The sequence below is a fragment of the Copadichromis virginalis genome, linkage group LG15 (genome assembly GCF_057382275.1).
Source record: "Copadichromis virginalis isolate Kocher_CV1m ecotype Utaka linkage group LG15, C_Virginalis_male_GT1.1, whole genome shotgun sequence".
NCBI lineage: Eukaryota > Metazoa > Chordata > Actinopteri > Cichliformes > Cichlidae > Copadichromis > Copadichromis virginalis.
Window position 1 is genome coordinate 34,984,348 of NC_140632.1, and position 19,929 is coordinate 35,004,276.

General features: G+C 40.8%; 2 protein-coding genes across 2 annotated transcripts in view; one reads left to right on the plus strand and one right to left on the minus strand.

The window, feature by feature from the left end:
• Nucleotides 1-16,929, plus strand: comp (cartilage oligomeric matrix protein). Its single transcript, XM_085433119.1, has 19 exons — nucleotides 1-243; nucleotides 4,017-4,090; nucleotides 4,207-4,258; nucleotides 4,489-4,637; nucleotides 4,858-4,995; nucleotides 5,181-5,258; nucleotides 6,043-6,195; nucleotides 6,410-6,514; nucleotides 6,739-6,846; nucleotides 6,935-7,094; nucleotides 7,900-8,018; nucleotides 8,305-8,357; nucleotides 8,460-8,653; nucleotides 8,728-8,906; nucleotides 9,011-9,059; nucleotides 9,271-9,467; nucleotides 11,188-11,360; nucleotides 12,348-12,487; nucleotides 12,920-16,929. The coding sequence occupies exons 1-19, from the start codon at nucleotides 177-179 to the stop codon at nucleotides 12,976-12,978; spliced, it is 2,247 nt and encodes a 748-aa protein (XP_085289245.1). The 5' UTR covers nucleotides 1-176; the 3' UTR covers nucleotides 12,979-16,929.
• Nucleotides 14,083-19,929, minus strand: part of crtc1b (CREB regulated transcription coactivator 1b) — a 24,967-nt gene continuing 19,120 nt past the window's right edge. Inside the window, exon 14 of the mRNA XM_085433120.1 lies at nucleotides 14,083-19,777. Within this exon, the coding sequence (XP_085289246.1) occupies nucleotides 19,566-19,777 (212 nt within the window). The 3' untranslated portion in view covers nucleotides 14,083-19,565. The remainder of the gene's footprint in view (nucleotides 19,778-19,929) is intronic.

The following is a 19,929-nucleotide window of genomic DNA, read 5'->3' on the forward strand; positions in this document are numbered from 1 at the left end:
GGGAAGGGATGGAGATGTAAACCACAGGAGGGGGGGTAGAAGGTGGCGTATAAAACCTAAAGTAGAGAAGAAAATACCCCAGAACCTTTGTTGGGTTAAGGATCGCAGGAGGAACAGAGGGAAGGAAGAGAGTAACCTGCTGTACCTGAACTGGTGCTTTTTGCAGAGGTGAAGACATGCTGTGGTTTCTGGGGCTGACCTGTGTGCTCTGCATAGGAGGGAGCGCTGTTGCAGGACAGAGAGGTGAGAAATACGTTTGATATCGGAAGATTAAAGAGCATTAGCAGTAAATATGAGTAAAGGGTAAAGTTTCAGAGTTTTAATTTGAAAGAAACACAAACAATATATGACGACTGATGTGGAGACGCAGCAGAGAAAGAAGGCATAATTTAAAACATTAGAAAATATAAACTGATTTATCCATCTGGGGAAGATGTTACAGCTTTTGGTAGTTTCTGGCGACAGGTTAGTGTTTTCTTAAGTAATTAATCTGATAAATGAAATGTTATTAATGGAAACTGCTATGCAGAACAAGAGAAAGGGGTGTTACATAAGACAAATGACAAAAAGCTGCAAATGAAATGAATTCAAAGCCAGATTTTATTAATTATTTCAATATGATTTTTTTAATTAATTATTATATTTATTTTTAGGGGAGGTAGAGCTTTTTGTTATGAAAAATTAGAAAAATAGTCGGGCAGGAACACAAATTGACTTAAAGGAGCTCAAAGCTCACGAGGGCTGGAAAGTTCTGCGCACACAACAAGGGAAAACAATCATAGTGAGATTCCTGTCGTCCAGGACTCAGCCTCCTTTCCATTAGCAGAGACAGTGATTTATGTCGAGTATCTCTTCTCTCTGCTGTGGAATTCATTCGGTAAACACAGTTGCCGCTAACGACAAGAACACATTTCCTGCTCTACACGCTCAGGAGATTTCTGCTTTTGGTGCCCGGTACATGCGGCTGAACTGACCTGCAAATGGTATTTTTAAAACAACAATAAACGTATGGATACAGTGTGTCGTCGCCTGCATTATTATTCAGACTTATTATCAGGTCTTTCTGTCTTTTAGCCGCACTTTAATGTTTTGCTTCACTCTCACGGCTCTCATCGTGTTATTTATGGCCCCAGCAGGAGGTTGTTTTGAGAGGAAAGCCTCCAAAAAACACATTATAGAATTTGTTCAAGACAGATGCTGTTAGTAGATGAATGTTGTGAAGAATCTCAAAAGCTGGATATATGAAGAATCAACTGCTGATCAAAGGTTTGAAAGATCAAATTTAACTAAAAGTTATAAACTGAATTGCTTTCACTGAGTGAAAGTATTTGATCCCCAAGCAAGCAGGGTGTCCAACTCCAGGGCTCAAGGGCCGGTGTCCTGCACGTTTTTTGTGTCCTTAATCCAACACAGCTGATTTTAATGGCTAAATTACCTCCTCAACATGTCTTGAAGTTCTCCAGAGACCTGCTAACTAATCATTTGATTCAGGTGTGTTGACCCAGGGTGAGATCTAAAACCTGCAGGACACTGGCCGTTGAGGCCTGGAGTTGGACACCCATGACTTAATACTTAGTGGAGAAACACCTGCTGGTAACCACAGCTTTCAGATGTTTCTTGCAGTTGGTCACCAGGGTTGCAGGAGCGATTGTGGCCCACTCTTCTTTACAAAAACTCTCTAAATCCTTTAGGTTCCTTGACTTTCTGTAGGACTGAGATCTCTAGTCCTTCATGTCCTTAATCTACTTTTTCTTTAGCTCCCCCCTTTGTTGCCTTGGCACTGTGTTTTAGATCACTGGCATGATGGAAGATCCATTCACAAACTCTCTTCAGTGTTCCCAGAAAGTTGATTCTGTTCATGTGGATATATGGTTACCTGGATTACTAAGCATGCATTAAGACATCTTCAGTGAGTTTCTCATCCCGGATTCTATGCTTCATGGCCCCACCCATTGTCCCCTCAATGCGCTGAAGTCATCCTGGACTCCCAGCAGACAAACAGCCTCAAAGCGTAATGTTTCCACCTCCACGCTGGACTGTGGGAATGCTGTTCTTTCTCCAAATACAGCGGGTCAAGTTGAGCACAGCACTTTCTCCCAAGCCTCCTCTGAATCGTTTAGATGTTCACTGATGTAGATGTTAAGACAGGCCTGTACATGTGTCTTTCTGAGCTGGGGGAACATGGAGGCTTTGCAAGTTTCAGCCGATCATGGTGTGGTGTATCATCAATGATGTTCGTAGTGTCTGTGGTCCAAGCTTCTCTTGTGTAGTTTTGAGCTGATATGACACCTTTATCATGATCACTGTCAGTCCATGAGGTAGAATCATGCATGGATGCATTAAGGGCAAGTAATAGCCATTTTATATTTCTTCCATTTCCAAATGATCCCACCAACAGTTAGCGCCTTCTCAACAAGCTTCCTGCTGATGGAGTTGTAGCTCCTTCCAGCCTTGTGCAGATCTACAATCTTGTCCCTGATATTCCGTCTTTCTCCAATAAATGAAAAATTATAGACTGTTTTTTTGTGAGGGAGTAAATTTACAAATTCAGCTGAGGATTAGATAATTATTTCCCCCACTGTGAAATTTTGTTAACTAGGCTTTGTGAAAAAGTGAGATCAAGTCACTATATGTATCCTCTAAGAGACTATCAATATTATCAATACTGCTTTGGCTTCATCTTATTGCCTCTGAATGAATCAGATTACAGGTTCTTAATTAGGTTCTTAATTAGAGAACAGAAGTTCAATATAAGTATAATAAATATTATATATATATACACATACATATATATACCACTGAGTTTCAGTTTGATAGACATATTAGACTTTAATATAACTATTCCACAAACATAAAAGTAATTCAGAAACCTATAACTTCTTATTCCTGCAGTTAAAGTCCTGTGATTATATCTATAAATTAAGCTTCCCACTCGATAGTTGATTTGTAGTTAAATGAAGGCAATTTGCACCAAAACTACAGATCATACTGAAACCAAGCATCCCAGGATACCCATAAGCTTAATTCCAGAAAGCATGTGAGCAGGAAAAATGTCCCATATCTTCCGGATAATCTTGTGTCATTCTATTTCTCGGAATATTTTTTTTTTTTTGACTTCTGACTCCAGTTAATGTGTGGGCTGTGGATTCGAATGAGTCCTGTGGTGGTGGAGGAATGCCAGGCATTAGACTTTGGCATTAAACACGCAGTGGATCATGTTGTACAGGACCCTCCACACACATATCAAAACACTGCTCCCTAGCTAGCTGCCAGTTCATCCAACAAAACAATTCCACAGAAAAAGTGAAGCAGTGCAGCAAGAAACCAAACCTGCTCCGTGTAGTTATAACTTGAGTTCTTGTTTTTACTGCAAAGTTCTTATTAACTGTTTCTTCGAATTTGTTCTGTATATAAAATTACATTGTCTAAACTTTTATGTTTTCATTATTTTTAAAGGTTTTCTGCTTGTATTTGTTCGTGATTATTTATTCTTATTTTTTCCTTTTGTTTTTAGTTTCAGAGAATCAGGTTGTACATTTAAGGTCACACTTTTTTTTCCTAGATCATGCTCCGAATGATCAAAAATCAAATTTTTATTTAAATACAATACTTCAGTAGGTAAATTTTAACACTAGTTATTTCTAGCTAACTGATCTGACTAAAGGTTAGACGAGAGAAAAATGGGTAATTGAAAACAAATTATTCCTGTGAATAGGTAAAACAGGAGAAACTTTGAAGCACTGTAGACAATGTTGGGCAAGTTACTTTGAAAAAGTAATTAGTTATAGTTACTAGTTACTTCCTCAAATTACTAGGAAAAGTAACTATCTAAAATAAGACAAAAACATAAAATCTGAGTAGAAAAGTTATATTTTTTACTGTAACAACCACAAACATGTTTAATGAATTATTTTCATAACTTCAAATGCAAATATAAATTATAAATTTTAAAAACCTTGCATGGGGAATATAAAAGATTTCCTTTACTAATTGGTTTGTTCTCTCTTCAAACCCAGATGGAGAAATTATCAGTCAGATTAAAATGACTAATCTCGTCTTGGGTGAGATTAAAGAGCTTTTGAAGCAGCAGGTAATGCTCTGTCATAAAAATATATTTAACTACCTTTACTTGCATTTGATAACAGTTTGACTCAGGGTGCTGAGGAAATGCAAAAAGGTATTTAATCTGTTGGTTGTACTTTCCAGATTAAGGAGATTGTATTCTTAAAGAACACAGTGATGGAGTGTGAAGCCTGTGGTGAGTTCACAAGCTCGCTTATCAATGATGGAATTATGTTTATGTCTGAGAATACACACATTATTACATCATTATTGAAATTTAATTATCTTTATCGAAATTGAGCCATTATCCATAATTTTCCACAACTATGAATATTATGATTATGTAGTCCATTAGAAGAAATGGGAGAGAGATTTGAAGACAAAAGGAAACAACTAATAATTTGCTTTGATGTAATCTTTTCTCAGCAATGGGGGGTATGCAACCTCAACCCACCTGTGTGCCCAACTCCTGCCACCCTGGGGTGAGCTTTGTGGAAACACCAGAGGGTGTAAAATGTGGACCCTGTCCTCACGGCATGGAAGGAAACGGTACCCACTGCACTGACGTGGATGAGGTACGAGCAGAGATTTGATAAACTGTTGCTGACAGTACAGTGTTACAGGTATAACCATTGTAAGGTCAGAAAACTCTCTGCCTGACTTCGTCAACTAGAAGGAGACGAAATGGCTAAAATTTAGACTTTACTAGAAACCCAGTAAAGGGCTCATCTAAATGAATGCAGGTCCTCATCCTAAAAACATCCTGACGTGTGTGTGTCTCCTTATTACGAACAGTGCACTGTGAAACCGTGCCACATGGGTGTTCGCTGCATCAACACATCCCCAGGTTTCCGCTGCGGCTCCTGCCCCGCTGGATACACTGGCCCGCAGGTCCAGGGCGTCGGTCTTGCCTACGCCACTGCCAACAAACAGGTCGGCACCATGCAGCAGTTTATGGTTCCATTCAACATGAGATCAATTTGGACTTTACGTGGCCGCCCAAAACAAACTTCCTTCTCTCTCCGACTTATTTTTCTTTTTGCCTCCTTTTTCAGTCTTAATGGTAAAGACCATTCAAGTGACTTTGCATTTGTCTTTAAATCTCTGTCCTTTTTAAGGTATGCAGAGATATTAATGAGTGTGATGGTCCCAACAATGGAGGCTGCGTGGCGAACTCCGTGTGTCTGAACACCCCCGTAAGTATGAACAAAGTGAATTTCCATGAAATTGCTGATTAGATCTAAGCCTCAGTTAGAGTCATTCTTTGTGTTGGCTGAATATTTTATTTATTTTCATCCTTAATCACTTTTGGCCGTAGTAGCAGCAGTCCTACCTTACAGCTGATACAGTATTGGAAACACAATCCTCTGGGTTAACTGCATGTAACTGTGTCCAAGACGAATTGCAACAGAATGTTTTTGAGCAGTCTCTTAATGGTTTAAACTTTATTCCTAAAATGGTAATTTAAATAGAAACAATTTCCATCCATCTATTTTCTTAACTGCCTACTCAGTTCACGGTTGCAGGGGTGCTGGAGCCTAGAAACAGGGTACAGCTTTGGCAGGTCACCAGGACTAATTTGTGGTTGTGCATGTGCTTCAGCTTGAACGGAGAGCGGAGAGGGGTTTTTACTCACTGCAAACATCCTTCTAAAATTCCCAATGCACATCGCAGGATAGTGATAGCTGATAATTGGTCCCATGGAGAAGGTGTACACTCCACATAGAAAGGCCCTAACCTGTCATTAGTGGATATGCATCAAACTCCAGTCTAGGGTTATCAGTTAGGGTTAAAGATTGCATAGTGAAGCCCACGGTGAACTCAGTGTTTTGTATAAATGCAGTATATCCCATGCCAAATGTATGTGTAATCTTAGGACCAATATTTCTCCTTCGTTTGCTGTCTGAAGCACTGTGTTTTAAGTTCCATGTTAACACTACCAATGTGGGCACCTGTGACTTGGTGGGATGGTTCTATCAGGGCTCTTTCAGATGTGGTCCCTGTAAGACAGGCTACACTGGGGATCAGCAACAAGGCTGTAAGCCTGAGAGAGCCTGTGGCAATGGCCAACCCAACCCCTGCCACGCCAGCGCAGAGTGCATCGTCCATCGAGAGGGGACCATCGAGTGCCAGGTGAGCAAATAAAACTTTTATGTTTTAGCTCCTTGGATTTAGCTTTGATGGGTTATCAAAGCTATTACAACATTCCTTCCTCATCATGTTATAACAATAATAGCAGCTATTGGGAAATAGCTGTTTGAGCACTTATGCTCATGTTGTGCAGACCACAAAACAGAGCCAATAAAAGCATTATGTACAGCTTCTAAAACATTTTCCATCCTTATAGTGTGGAGTCGGATGGGCTGGCAATGGCTATGTGTGTGGTCCTGACACCGACATCGATGGTTTCCCAGATGAAAAACTGGACTGTCCTGATAGTAACTGCAACAAGGTAAATCTCCTTCATATCTAAGAGAACTCTTTGAAAGTTACCCATATTAAAACAGTTTATTTAGCTGTGAAGAAGATCAAAGATCTTATAAAAATGTGACATAAAAGAAGATGTTGTCATACTTTAAATTCAAACCTCAATCCCAGATCAAAGAAGGTCTTTATCACTTTATACAAAACAAAAGTATTAATTAAAACTTACCCATCTGCTTATGTTTCTTCCAGGATAACTGTCTCACTGTTCCAAACTCTGGTCAAGAAGATGCTGACAGTGATGGAATTGGAGATGCCTGCGATGAAGACGCAGATGGGGATGGGATCTTAAATACACAGGTTCATACACAAAGGATACTGAGGTTGAAAGAAAATATAGTAAAATCATGTAACTTTGCTCTCAGGGACTAAAACATCTTTTTCCCAGGATAACTGTGTGTTGGTGCCCAATGTGGACCAGAGGAACATCGATGAGGATGACTTTGGCGATGCCTGCGACAACTGTCCTGCCGTCAAAAACAATGACCAGAAAGACACAGACGTGGACAAATATGGAGATGAATGCGATGAAGATATCGATGGCGATGGTAAAGACTTTGTGCAAATAGATTTTAAATCTATATTAATTACAAGACCTATTTACTCTGGCTGTTAATTAGAAACACTGACATGTATTGATATGCCTTTAATTTGAGATGTGATTTGAATGTGAATTTGATACATGAGATTTTTACAACCTATCAACTGGAATCATTTTCATGTTATGACTATGAGTGTGTGAGTGTGTGTGTGTGTGTGTGTGTGTGTATGCACATGCACTTGTTTAACCATCTTAGTGAGAACTATTTTGAACTTTAGACAGTTAGATTGGTGACATTTTGGAAAATAAGGACCTGTGGGCCACACACACTCCTGTAAAGGCCTGGTTGAGATTTGCTTTAGGTTTAAAATTAGAATGAGGTTTTAATTTATGGTTATGCACGTAGATGGGATGGTTAAGATTACGATAATGGGTCAGACAAAGATTTTGTATTTATTTATTTATTGGGTCTGTCATAGTCAAATGTGTGGAAATGTCTTCGTGTTGGTAGGTGGATTTGGTTTCCTTTAAACATACTTTATCAGCATGGTGGTGCTACAGGTGTGTAGTTGAGAATGAGTATGGTCTGACCAACCAGACTGAGTAATCGTGAGCATTAGAGATGCCAGCAGGGTCAACGAATTAATCCACAAGGCTGGAACCATCACTGGCCAGAATCTGGAGACATCTGAGTCAATGGTGGACAAGAGGACAGTGAACAAACTGCTGTCCATCACTGACAACACATTAAAGCTATGTGCCTGTCTTCGGGTTACTATAATATTTTCTAACATTCCCAATGTTAACCCCAGGAATTCCCAATCACCTTGACAACTGCAAAAGGGTCCCAAATGCTGACCAGAAAGATCGAGACGGTGACAAAGTGGGAGATGCCTGCGACAGTTGTCCCTATGATCCCAACCCTGACCAGGTGAGAAATGTCTTCACACGTTACATCAATATCTTGCAAAAAGGCACGAGAAGTTAAGCAGTTAATCTTAAGTAGAAAATCTTTCTTTTAATGGCCTCTAGTGGTTTAACTTTTTAGTCTGCAACAGTAATTTGGTATAGCGTGTACTCCAGGATGTAGCATCACACTCATGGTGCATTATTCAGTCCACATTGTCTTTCCTAGCTGGGATTATCATTGCCATTGTCTGCTTGTTATTCTTTGGAAAATTTCATATCTGAAATTCGACTCAACTTATGTTTCTCAGATGGATGCGGACAATGATTTGATTGGCGACCCCTGTGACACTAACAAGGACAGGTATTGTGTGAGCTCATCAGTCAAGTCACTTGTATTTATCTGGATCTGTTTTCATTCTCCAAGTCAAATTTGCACCTGCTATAACATCTGTCTCTTGTCCAGTGATGGCGATGGTCACCAAGACTCTCGGGACAACTGCCCAGCTGTCATCAACAGCTCTCAGTTGGATACTGACAAAGATGGAAAGGGAGACGAGTGTGATGATGACGATGACAACGATGGGATCCCAGACCTGCTGCCACCTGGTCCTGATAACTGCCGTCTGATCCCCAACCCTCTACAGGAGGACTCTGACGGTGTGGGACACTGTTGACATATTAAAATAAAAGTTTGTGCTTTACTTACGCCTAATATCTACCTATCCTCCCAGGTGACGGCGTGGGTAATGTATGTGAGAAGGATTTCGACAACGACACCATAATTGACCCAATAGACGTCTGTCCAGAAAACGCAGAGGTCACCCTCACTGACTTCAGGGAGTACCAGACAGTCGTTTTAGATCCAGAAGGAGACGCACAAATCGATCCTAACTGGGTGGTGCTGAACCAGGTCAAGCGATTATGGCTTCTTTGATTTTTGCTGTTCTATTTTTTTGCCAGAATAACATGTCATGAAATAACATTTCTCTACAATCCACTGTTCTGTTTGTACAGGGAAGAGAGATCGTCCAGACTATGAACAGCGATCCTGGATTGGCTGTTGGTAAAAAACTGTTTGACATTTCAAGAAAATATAAAATATAAATATTAAACTGCCATCTGAAATGACCGAAAATGGCATGGATTTGTTTAAAGGAAACCAAATTCACCTACTAATAGGCCCCTGGCTGTTGCTTTAATTTACTGCACATAGAGCTATACGTCTATGCTACATTTTAAAAACAAAATCTGATGTGAAATAATTTGTCCTGCAGGTTACACAGCCTTCAGCGGAGTAGATTTTGAAGGAACATTTCATGTTAATACGGTAACGGACGACGACTATGCAGGTTTTATATTTGCGTACCAGGACAGCTCCAGCTTCTACGTGGTGATGTGGAAGCAGGTGGAGCAGATCTACTGGCAGGCAAACCCATTCAGAGCCGTGGCAGAACCAGGAATCCAACTGAAGGTATGTCACTGCCGTACTGTTTGCAAGAAATTCCAGCTCCACTTCAGGATAACGGATTAGTCGTAAAGAGACTTTGAGCTGTAACTAGTAGTTGTATTAATATTTAATCTATGGTTTAAATGCTTTATAGGGTCAAGGTTTTGCAGCACAGTCCATTTGAAGAAGTGTCCATAATGAAATAATGAGCTAAAAGACGATTATTTTCACTGCCTTGTGGCTTACAACCAACCAGTTAAACCTTAAAAACAATTTTAGTTGCCATGGTCAGAAAATGGTAGTAAATTTGTTGATAATCTGTAGATTTAGTAGAGGCATACAAACAGCCTCTTCTTTGGCTCTCGGAGGAGCCGGACACACTTTTTCTCCTCTCCCTTATCTTCCCTGCTTATGTCCTTGTCTAGTCTCGTTTTTTTTTTTTTGTATTTTTGTATTTTCCCTGGAACATTCTCTCACAGTCTGTTCTCTAAAACCTAAAAGAGGAATTATGGATTGGATCAACTGGTCCCTAAATGCAATTGACACCCCTTTCTCAACGAGAAGTTTGGGCTTGGGTGAGCCTGAGTGCTGAAGATATCGACCTATTCGGAACCATGGTAACAGGGTTCTGGCTGATCAGAGCTGGCTTGGCCCTGACTTATCGAAGAATTAAGGAAGCGGAACCGGCTGTTCAAACCCCCACAAGGCTGCCCGCTGGGATTGGAACGATGGGAGAGGCGTGAGTTTCTCAAAATGGGCTCATTGAGTCAGCACGGATAAGATCTTGGAGAGGCTACGGGTGCTGTGAATACTCAGAATAAGATCTCTGACTGCAGACTGGATACATCTCGGAAGGGCTAACCCGGAATAACATCTCTGGGCGCAAAATTGGATGACATCTCGGGGAGACACACTGCCGTGAGTTCTCAGAAATCGGCTCCTTGAGCACAAGAAATGACAACACAGAACGGAAGTATGGCGAAGCTCGCGGCTCTCCAACGGGAGATTGAGAGACCAGTGTTGGACTGTAGAACTGCTTTGAAATTCATATGAGCTGTTCGCACTAAAGTAAAAAATACCATCACTTATGCGGATACCCTCTTGGCGCCAGCTGCAAGGCCGGAGCTGAACAAAACACCCTGATAACGACTGTGTTTAGTCTGTTTCTTCCCATTCCATGCAAGGCCACCAGGGTTGGCTGGAAGACTGTTTACTTAGCCTAGCAGGGCGAAGGACACTGTCTCAGCTGAACTATGGACACGCACACACATACATATACTGATAAGCACTCACCGACGCATCACCCTCCCTACCCCGGATCCAACGCCACCTCCAACGCTTACCTCCCCTCTGATGTGGACATCGGGTCAGTTGGAGGCGCAGTCGAAAGATTGCAGCGGTCCCAGATCAGATGTACACACTGGAACTCTTTCCCATGTTGCTTGTCTGTGTTTATTGTGCTATGGTGTGTTGATTGATATCTGTGCATCTTTTTGTGTTACACATTTCGATGTTTTTTCCTCGCTACCTAGCCTGACCTGTCTCCCCAATGTGATGTTTGTGTATTGTATGTACGGTCGGCAAGGTCTGTCATCTCGGTTGTGGGCAAAAGACCTGCAACTGACAAATAAAGGCTATCTCTCTCTCTCTCTCTCTCATATGAGTTGTGAAATAATCTATAATAAAAAAACAAAACCAAAACGTGATCGCAAACACGTTATCCCTTTTTTTAACTCTTCTTAAGGCAGTGAAATCAAACACAGGTCCAGGTGAAAACTTGCGGAACGCTTTGTGGCACACGGGCGACACCACCGATCAGGTGAAGCTCCTGTGGAAAGACGCTCGCAATGTTGGCTGGAAAGATAAGACCTCGTACCGCTGGTTCCTCCAGCACCGGCCTGCTGACGGCTACATCAGGTACCGTGACACACAATTAACGCTGATGTTTTGTAGGAGCCACAGGCTGGAAAATAACATTCATCTTATGATAGAGAGTGTGTGTGTATATTTGTTTAATCATCTTAGTGAGGACCAGTTCGAGCATTGGACCATTAGATTGGGGACATTTTGAAAAACTGAGGACCTTGAGATTTTCTTTAGGTTTAACATTAGAATAAGGTTTTAATTTATGGTTATGCATATAGATGGGATGGTTAAGAGTACGATAAGGGGCTAGACAAAGGTTTTGTATTTATTTATCTATTGGGTGCGTCATAGTCAAATATGTGGAAATGTCTCTGTGCCTGTGAAAATACTTTCTCAGCATGAAAGTGTCACAGGTGTGCGTGTGTGTGAACTGGGTGAGGTCTGATCAACAAAACTGAGTAATCATGAGTATCAGTGCCAGGGATGCCAGCAGGATCAACAAATTAATCCCTAATGCTGGAACCATCACTGGCCAGAACCTGGAGACATCTGAGCCAATGAGGGACAAGAGGTCACTGAACAAACAGCTGTCTTGCCCAAGGATACAACGACCGAGACTGTCCGAGCCGGGGCTTGGACCGTCAACCTTCCGGTTACAAGACAAACTGCCAACTCTTTGAGCCACGATCGCCCGGCTTATGTAGCTGGGATGGTTACGGTTATTATAAGGGGCTTTCCAAAGATATCCATGCAAACTCGTGTGTATTTATGTACGTGTGTCATAGTCAAATGTGTGGAAACATCTGTGTGTCTGTGGAAACATTTTCTCAACATGATAGTGCCAGAGGCATGTAGTCGAGAATAGATGAACATGTACAGTGAATACATGCAACCGTTTTATAAATATTTCAATAAAAGTAAAAATTTGATTACATTGGTGGTGCTAGAGAAAAAGAATCAGCCATAAAATGTAATTCTGCAAGTGTTATTAACACTTTGTTAATGCAATGTTGGTTGCTGCGCTTTGTTGGTTTGCAGAGTTCGTTTCTACGAGGGCACTCAAATGGTAGCGGACACGGGCGTCATCATAGACGCGACCATGAGAGGAGGCCGACTGGGAGTCTTCTGCTTCTCCCAGGAGAACATTATCTGGGCCAACCTGCGTTATCGCTGCAACGGTGAGTGAAACATTCAGAAGAGTTGAAAGGCTGGACTGCAGCCACAAAGCGTTTTTCATTTATTCAACAATGTTCCTCTGCCAAGGAAAGAACTAGTGCCATTTGTTTCTTTGTCAGCAGGAAATACCGAGCCAAATTTCACAAAGCAATCAAACATAAGCCATTTCAGTTTTAGTGGCTATATTTAGAACACTTTCTTAAATATGAAAAATATTGCTTTTACCTTGCAGAGGATTCGCTCTCCAAGTGCCCTGCTAGCTTTTGAAGCCAGTCATGTCTGATGTTGGATAACTTGGTTATTTGGTGTGTTTTTGTTAACCAGTTATGCACTGACTGGAAGTATGCTATTATTAGCAGAGCCATGAATGCTGCCACAAAATGTGTGATTTTTCAAACTGAATTGTGAACTGGCTTTCCACTGTGTTTCTTCAGACACTCTTCCAGAGGATTTTGATGCCTACAGAGCCCAGCAGGTCCAGCTGGTAGCCTGATGACAACAAACAGGCCCAAAGAGAACGCTTTCCAATGCACAGCTGGATCTCAGAAAGAAGATCATCACGGCGATAAGTTTAATTAAAAATCCAGCAGAAGTGTTGGAAATGTCTCCAGTGAAAATTGATCGATTGTGGTGCAGAGCAACGGTAATATGTGTTCAAAGGGAAGTGGTATAATGTTAGATTAAAAATTATATAACATTTTCCACTTCAGAAAAACCACTTGAAAAGATTGGACTGTCACTAATGAATAAATGTTGTTGTTGTGTGGGAATCTGATGTCTGTGCATACTGAAACCATGGATATCAATGCATCTAATATCCCTGTTTAGATGCATCCACTTGGGGATTATAGCGCTTACCATCTTGTTTTTTTGTTTTTTGTTTTAAACTAGATGTCGTTAAGACACTGGACATTCACCATAAGGGATCTGTATATGACAATGTAGTCACTCCCCAAAGCAGGCTATGCTTTTCTCTCAATTTTACTCTAAATGGGTAAATAATTTACAAAATAAAAATTAAATTGTATTAAAGAGAACCTGAAGCTAGCAGCTGAAACAATACATTTATGAGTAAACTGTTTACTGTGGGCATAAATCGAGTGAGCAGTAAGGTCATGTTTCTTATAGACTTCTATACAAATTGGCTAGAAATAATGCAAGTTTAAAGCACTTAAGAATCAGCTCGACTTCTCAGACCGAGAAGTTTTATAGCACAGTCTATAACAGAGAAAGGTAAATTACATTTACTTTAGTAAAATTACGTTGATGATCATTCAATTTAAAATTGGCTTTATAGGTATTATATGTTATTAAACAGGAACAAGCCGAACGTGATTTTAAGTAACAGACTTGACTGTTTGTTTTCAAACTCAACAGCTTTTAGTGGAAATTAACATTCTGAACAAGTCACAAGCATGCACATATCCAAAATAATCTTTTAAATTTGCATTTGGAAATACAGATTACAAAATAGAAACAATAGCAAAGACAATATACAACAGGGTTGAAACATCATGCATGTCCACAGCAACACGCTGTGATGCGACACTGGACAGTTTCTTTTTAATCGGCATATTCTGCAAATCAAGACTATGTGCAGAGAAAAATCTGTCTTCCACATTCAATTTAATTTGACTTTTTTTTTTCTTATAAACAAATGGTCACGTAAAGAGAATCACATGGCAACAAATAAATAACTACAGTTCTGTTACTACGACTTACAGGACAACAGTGATATAATGCTATTCTCACTAGAAGCTTTAAGTGGAACTTAAACTCTGTTTTATTTATTTTTGTTTACACATTTTAATTAACTGTAGAGTCATTTATAAAACCCCATATTATTAAAGGGACATTTGAGTCAAACCTAAAGTCTCTGGGAACAAGCAGCAACTCTTTCCTTGTATTCTGGGACTGAGGGCACACCTTTAATCGCACGCTCCTGTTTGAGCATCACTCATCAAACTTTTTTCAGTTTGTGACAAAAATGCAGTTTGTGCCTTTTTATGGCAAAAAAAGGGAACGGGCTGTGCCGAGAAGTACCTCAAGTAAGTGACGTCTCAGACTAAAATAAGCAAAAGTCTCAAAACTAAACAGTGTATCAGACATAAAAAGACATTTTCAGATGACCTGTGCATCTTATATTTGAAATAAATGGACCCCCAGCTCTCTGCATTTCACCATGTCGTCTCAGGATCGGCCTATTTTGTGAAATTACTTCAAATCTGATCAACAAACCTGACATTTTTAGTCTCTCTTACTAATTTTAAACTAAAGTGTTAGCTGCCTTGCATGAAGTCAAGTCTATTACCAGAGTTCTAATTACTTTTAGATAAAACCACAAAGAAGGCGTTAACACACCTCATCAGCAGTTTCTAAGTAGTGTGAGTTCAGCACGAGCTCCTCTCTAGTACATGTTCTTGTTTTAACTGTTAGGCTTGTGGGTGGATATTTTAGACAGGAAAAAATATGACAAACCAGTAGTTTCGAGTTTTAGCTACTAGAGTAAAGTCAGACTGTGTTGCAGAACTGTTACTGGCAGCATATGTATTTAATGGCTCAGTCACAGTAGAGTAAAAACAGGATGGAACCTCCTTGCGCCTAGAAAAGGAAAATTGGTGGTTGCCCCATGAATGCATTGACTTATTTATTTTCTGTCGGAGACCAACCATAATTAGTTGCACCCGAGGCTGACCGCGCACCACCTCTGCACAGATCGCCTTGTGGGGGGCAATTGGTCTCTAATTTTCAAATGCAGCCAAAACTGCCACCACGGTGCAATCAATCTTAGTCGGTCTGCGGCGATGAGCACAACTCATCTGTGAGTTGCCACAGTGGGCTCGACTCAGCTGGTTGCAAACTGTTTGTATTCTGTTCATATCGCTGAGGTTCTCACTGGACTCTAAATGCCCAATGTGAAGTTTTATATGTAGCCAAGTCTCATTATCACCAACAGACTGCATGTAATAGTCCCTTTGACCCTATTCAATCGCAAAGTCATACCAGCCTGAAGCCATCTTAACAGCAGTAAGTTCCTGTGAAGATGGCAACGCACTCTGAGTGCTTGCATACCACTTTCAAACCACTGTTTACTCTAGTGTGACTGTGACATATGTAGCTAATTAGTGTTTGAATCAGTGTGTGTGTGTGTGTGTGTGTGTGTGTGGTGTGACCAACAAAGAAACACATTCGGAATGCCTATCCTTTCCAACACAAGCACATAAGCTGCACTGGAGTAAGCCCTTTCTAGTTTTGCATCCCCTAAGATCTTCACAGATTAAAAAACAAGACAAGCCAAAATATAGTTTACAAAGGAAAATAGAGAATTCATCTTTTCTTTGACATGAAAATATTTCCGGAGTATACATCTGGTGTGAAACAGTCAGCATTCACGTCAGGCAGAACAGTCTCTGCTCAAAAGCCAGGAAATCACAAATAAAGTGCGAAGCAACCAGTGGACTAAACGTTGCACACACATACACAAAAAAACAAAACGAAGAAAGAAACCAAGAAAATAAAAATAAAAACCCAACACACACAGTTGCTTTTTACCCAGTCCAGAACGTGACATGATAGGCAACAACAACAAAAACTATCATATCCGGTGTCTTGAAAAGCACTCCACTTCAGCATAGCGAGATCAAAGTCCTGCACATAACATGTTATAATAATCTGCTCGACGTGTCTATCATGTCATGCGGCTGACTGCGTAACACAGAAGCGTCAGAAGAGTCAAGTTCACATATGCAAACGATCAGCGCACGTGCCAATCTGCAACTTCCACGGGACGGATCCCGCATCAACAAAGCCAAGGAGAGGGCCGGAACGACCGCAAGGTCTTTCTATACAAGAAGGGACCGCTTTACACTCGTACGCAGAGAGATGCTACAGTAGTAGGAGAAAGCGTGGAACAAGCAACAGTCTGATTCCTTAAAAGGAGAAAAGGGGCAAATGAAAGAGTGCAGAGAGAAATGGAAGCCTGGTCGCCTTCTCTGACAGACCAAACGCACCAAACATCGTCGGGTTCATTTGGCAAAGGGTTAAAACTAGGACACTGCCACTTAAAATACATTCTTTTATCATTCATCAAGTAGCATTGTACAGAGATGGAGGTAACAGAGTCACTGAACAGGAGAAACCCTTACATGCATCCCTTTAGACTTTGTGGTAGTGTTACGTTACACAAATCAAACCTGCAGAGCTATAGAAGGCCTTCATTTAGAGGTTTTGACTGTCAGGTAAGTCATGCATTTTGTTTCAGCTATAGCATATGTACAAGGTCAGTGAATCAATGACTTCAGCAGGACGAAGGAGATGGCAGGAAAGCTCAAATCACTGGCGTTATTGGCAGCACGACAGTGCACGTGACGCTTAATATCTTTTAGGTACACAAACCTTTGGAAATGTAATCCGTAGAGTGTGTTTTCTACATGTTTGTTTCGGAGGCTTGAAGGAAAAATCCAACGTTAGCTGCTTTACACGAAGCAGAATTAGTGTGTGTCGCATTTTTCTTCGTGTGACATGGGTTCATTTAGGGTCAGGGGCAAAGGGTGTCTTTCTAGAGCAGCAATGTTGCACCATGTTCAACAGTCGCACAGGACGAAGAGGGAGATTCAGGTAATTAAATAAATCACAATTTACAGTTTTTGAGGCCAAAACTTCAAAAGTAAGCTGGATTTATGCTTCTCTGGTATCGAAATGAATTTGCATTCCACTTGTTGATTGTCATTAGCACCACCATGACACACTACAACATCCTACACGCGCACACTCCCAATAGTGTCAGTTTTCTAGCGTAGAGCCACGATGTTTAGTCTTTAAAAGAGATGCCGCCCAATTCCAGTTTTTAAGTGAGGTGATTTTTAATTCTGTCATAAACTACAAAGCCCTTAAAGTCTTAAAATATTATACGGCCTGCACGACATTTACCATGTTTGACATTTTAGGTTCCATTTTAATCTGCAATAATGTTTCTCTTTAAAATAAAATTGACATCTCCAAAGTCTACCATCTGTAATACAAGAGTCACACTGCTTGCTCGCCTGCAAAAAGAATAAATCCAGCTTAACGTGCAAACTCTGTTAGCTAATAAAACACCAGAGGTGGATTTTTTCCTTCAAGCATCTTATTTGTCTCATTTTGCATAGGAATCACAGGCCCGTTGAAGGCAAACAAAAACCGTTGATGGAGGTTTACAGCAGACAAGAAAACACTTCAACTGAGACGAACCGTCCAGCTGTAGAGGTAAACCAAACGTGATTCCTTTTTCTCTTTTTTCAGCAAGGGGGATTTGGGAACTCTTCCCATCAGCGCTGTGAGTAAAAATATTAGCACATCTGTACACAAACGTTACAATATAACAAACATGATCCCACAGACTGCACGTGACTCTCAGGGAAACTCTGACAAAAGATTTAGGCGGGCTGACTGACCCCTTAAAGTCTGTCTGCGTATTCAAACGATGGGACTCTGCTACACCGCCGATTTGTGTAGTGTTCAGATTGCACACAATACTTAGCATATAAATAGATTTATATAGCCATATTCTACTTTGTCTACTTTATCCCATCCTCTCATAAACTAGAAGCGTGGAGCTTATGAAAACCAAGTAGTTCAGTAAGAAATACCCACGCGTCGAGTCAGCTGCGTTTTTGTTAGAGCTTCCCTGTAAAGGAGCAAAAAGCCTCCCCACAATTGCGCTCCATCTCGAACACTTCAAACACGCCTTTGACTTTTTTTTTTCTCGTTTTTGCCCCGCTTTAGAAAACATCCAACAATTTGGCTATAAAGTGTACCGCTACAAAATACAGTACATTGATTTGTCAAACCTTACACAACATAACCACAAACATCACTGACCAAAAGTTTCTCTCAAATACGAGAAAACGTTACAGTAAGTTACGAAAATACGCTGTCACGTTAGACACTTAAGTAGAACAGTAGAATACTCCCGTAAGGCAAAATCAGGTGATTTCACAGTGACGACTTTAAAAGATTTCAGTGATCTCTGGTTTAAAAACAGACACCTTCCTTCACTGAGAAGAGGGTCGGCCTGAACGTGTATATATGTATGTATTCTGGCTTTTCATCAGGAGAAAATAAATTTAGATGCTTCTGTTTTTCTTCCTGATGATTTTTCTCAGTTAAAGATCACGTGTGTGGCTTTAAGCCAACGCATTTCCGGAGCACGCAGCATTTTTTGGAGCGGTGCTAAAAAAAACTGTCGTATCTGGATTGGACTGTTGGGCTGCAGCATGGTTAACGGTCGCCACATCTTACATCAGAAAATGGCACACTGAACACCGAAGGGCAACTATGGGGAGGTTTTGCACTCCTCGATAAACCAAAAATAGCTTAATAAACACATTTATAAATATGTTAGTAATCAATAAATAGACACAAATTACATCAGTGCAATATTACACGATGCCTACAGAAAACATTTTGGCATCAAATTGAAATTATGAAATGGAATATAAAATCTTTAACCAAATAAATAAATAGAACATATAAATAGATGAAGCATAAAAACACACAAGTACACAATGAAAATAACATTTGGTTGTCAAAAATAAAGCTTTGAGTGTGAAATAGAAAGCCGTTATAGCATGATGGGAAAACCGTTCTATTTCATTGCACGGTATTAGCAAAGCGACCATGTTTTTTTCGGTTTCTTTTTTTTCGCTCTCTTTTTTCTTAAAAACACGGCCGCTTATATCGGGTGCAGTTTCGCCCAATGTCCTAGCAGCTTCCTGCTACAAGCAAATATCAACAAAATAAATAATAAAGTGGATATGAAAAGAAAACCGCCAAATGTGCGTTTTTGGAATATATGTGGCATGTAATGGTACACTGTAAACACAGTAGGCTAGCAAAAGCACTGAGCGACCAATCTCATTCAAAACGACAGCGAGGCATTCCCCCCGGCGAGCCGCTGGATGTCTTTTTTCCCCCCTGTTGTCTTTTGGTGCCGCATTGTTTCAAAGGGCAAAGTCGGACAGCTGGACGGCCATGCAACGAGGAAGAGGGATCATCCTGCCCTTTGGTTCTCTCCATTAACGAGTTTTCTTTTTCTTCACGTCACAGCCTGTCCATTCTAAACGTGTCCTCGGTGGCGGGGTCGGCAAGCACCATGTCGGGGTCGTTGAGCATGTGCAGTCCGTCCAGGGTGAGCGGGTCGATCTTCAGCTCGTCCAGAGGGAATTGAGAATCTGCGTCGAAGCTGACGTCGCCAACTCCCGCAAGAGAGTTGGTCAGCTCTTTGGACAGGCTTGGCGGAGACTCACCTGTGACTGAGAAATACAAGTGCTGAGAACAACGTGCACGCCTGGCAAGAATCGGGTTAGAGTTTTTACTGATTCAAGCGAAATTGGGACAAGTATTTCTACATGTTTCCCTACCACAGAGATCCTATTTTAGAACTACTGCACAAGTGGATTGCAAA

Bases quoted from the DNA above. Each gene is read 5' to 3' on its own strand.
- comp (XM_085433119.1), top strand. From the start codon at position 177: ATGCTGTGGTTTCTGGGGCTGACCTGTGTGCTCTGCATAGGAGGGAGC. The intron at 4,091-4,206 runs GTAATGCTCTGT...TGTACTTTCCAG, and splicing joins AAGAGCTTTTGAAGCAGCAG to ATTAAGGAGATTGTATTCTT. The intron at 4,259-4,488 runs GTGAGTTCACAA...ATCTTTTCTCAG, and splicing joins GATGGAGTGTGAAGCCTGTG to CAATGGGGGGTATGCAACCT.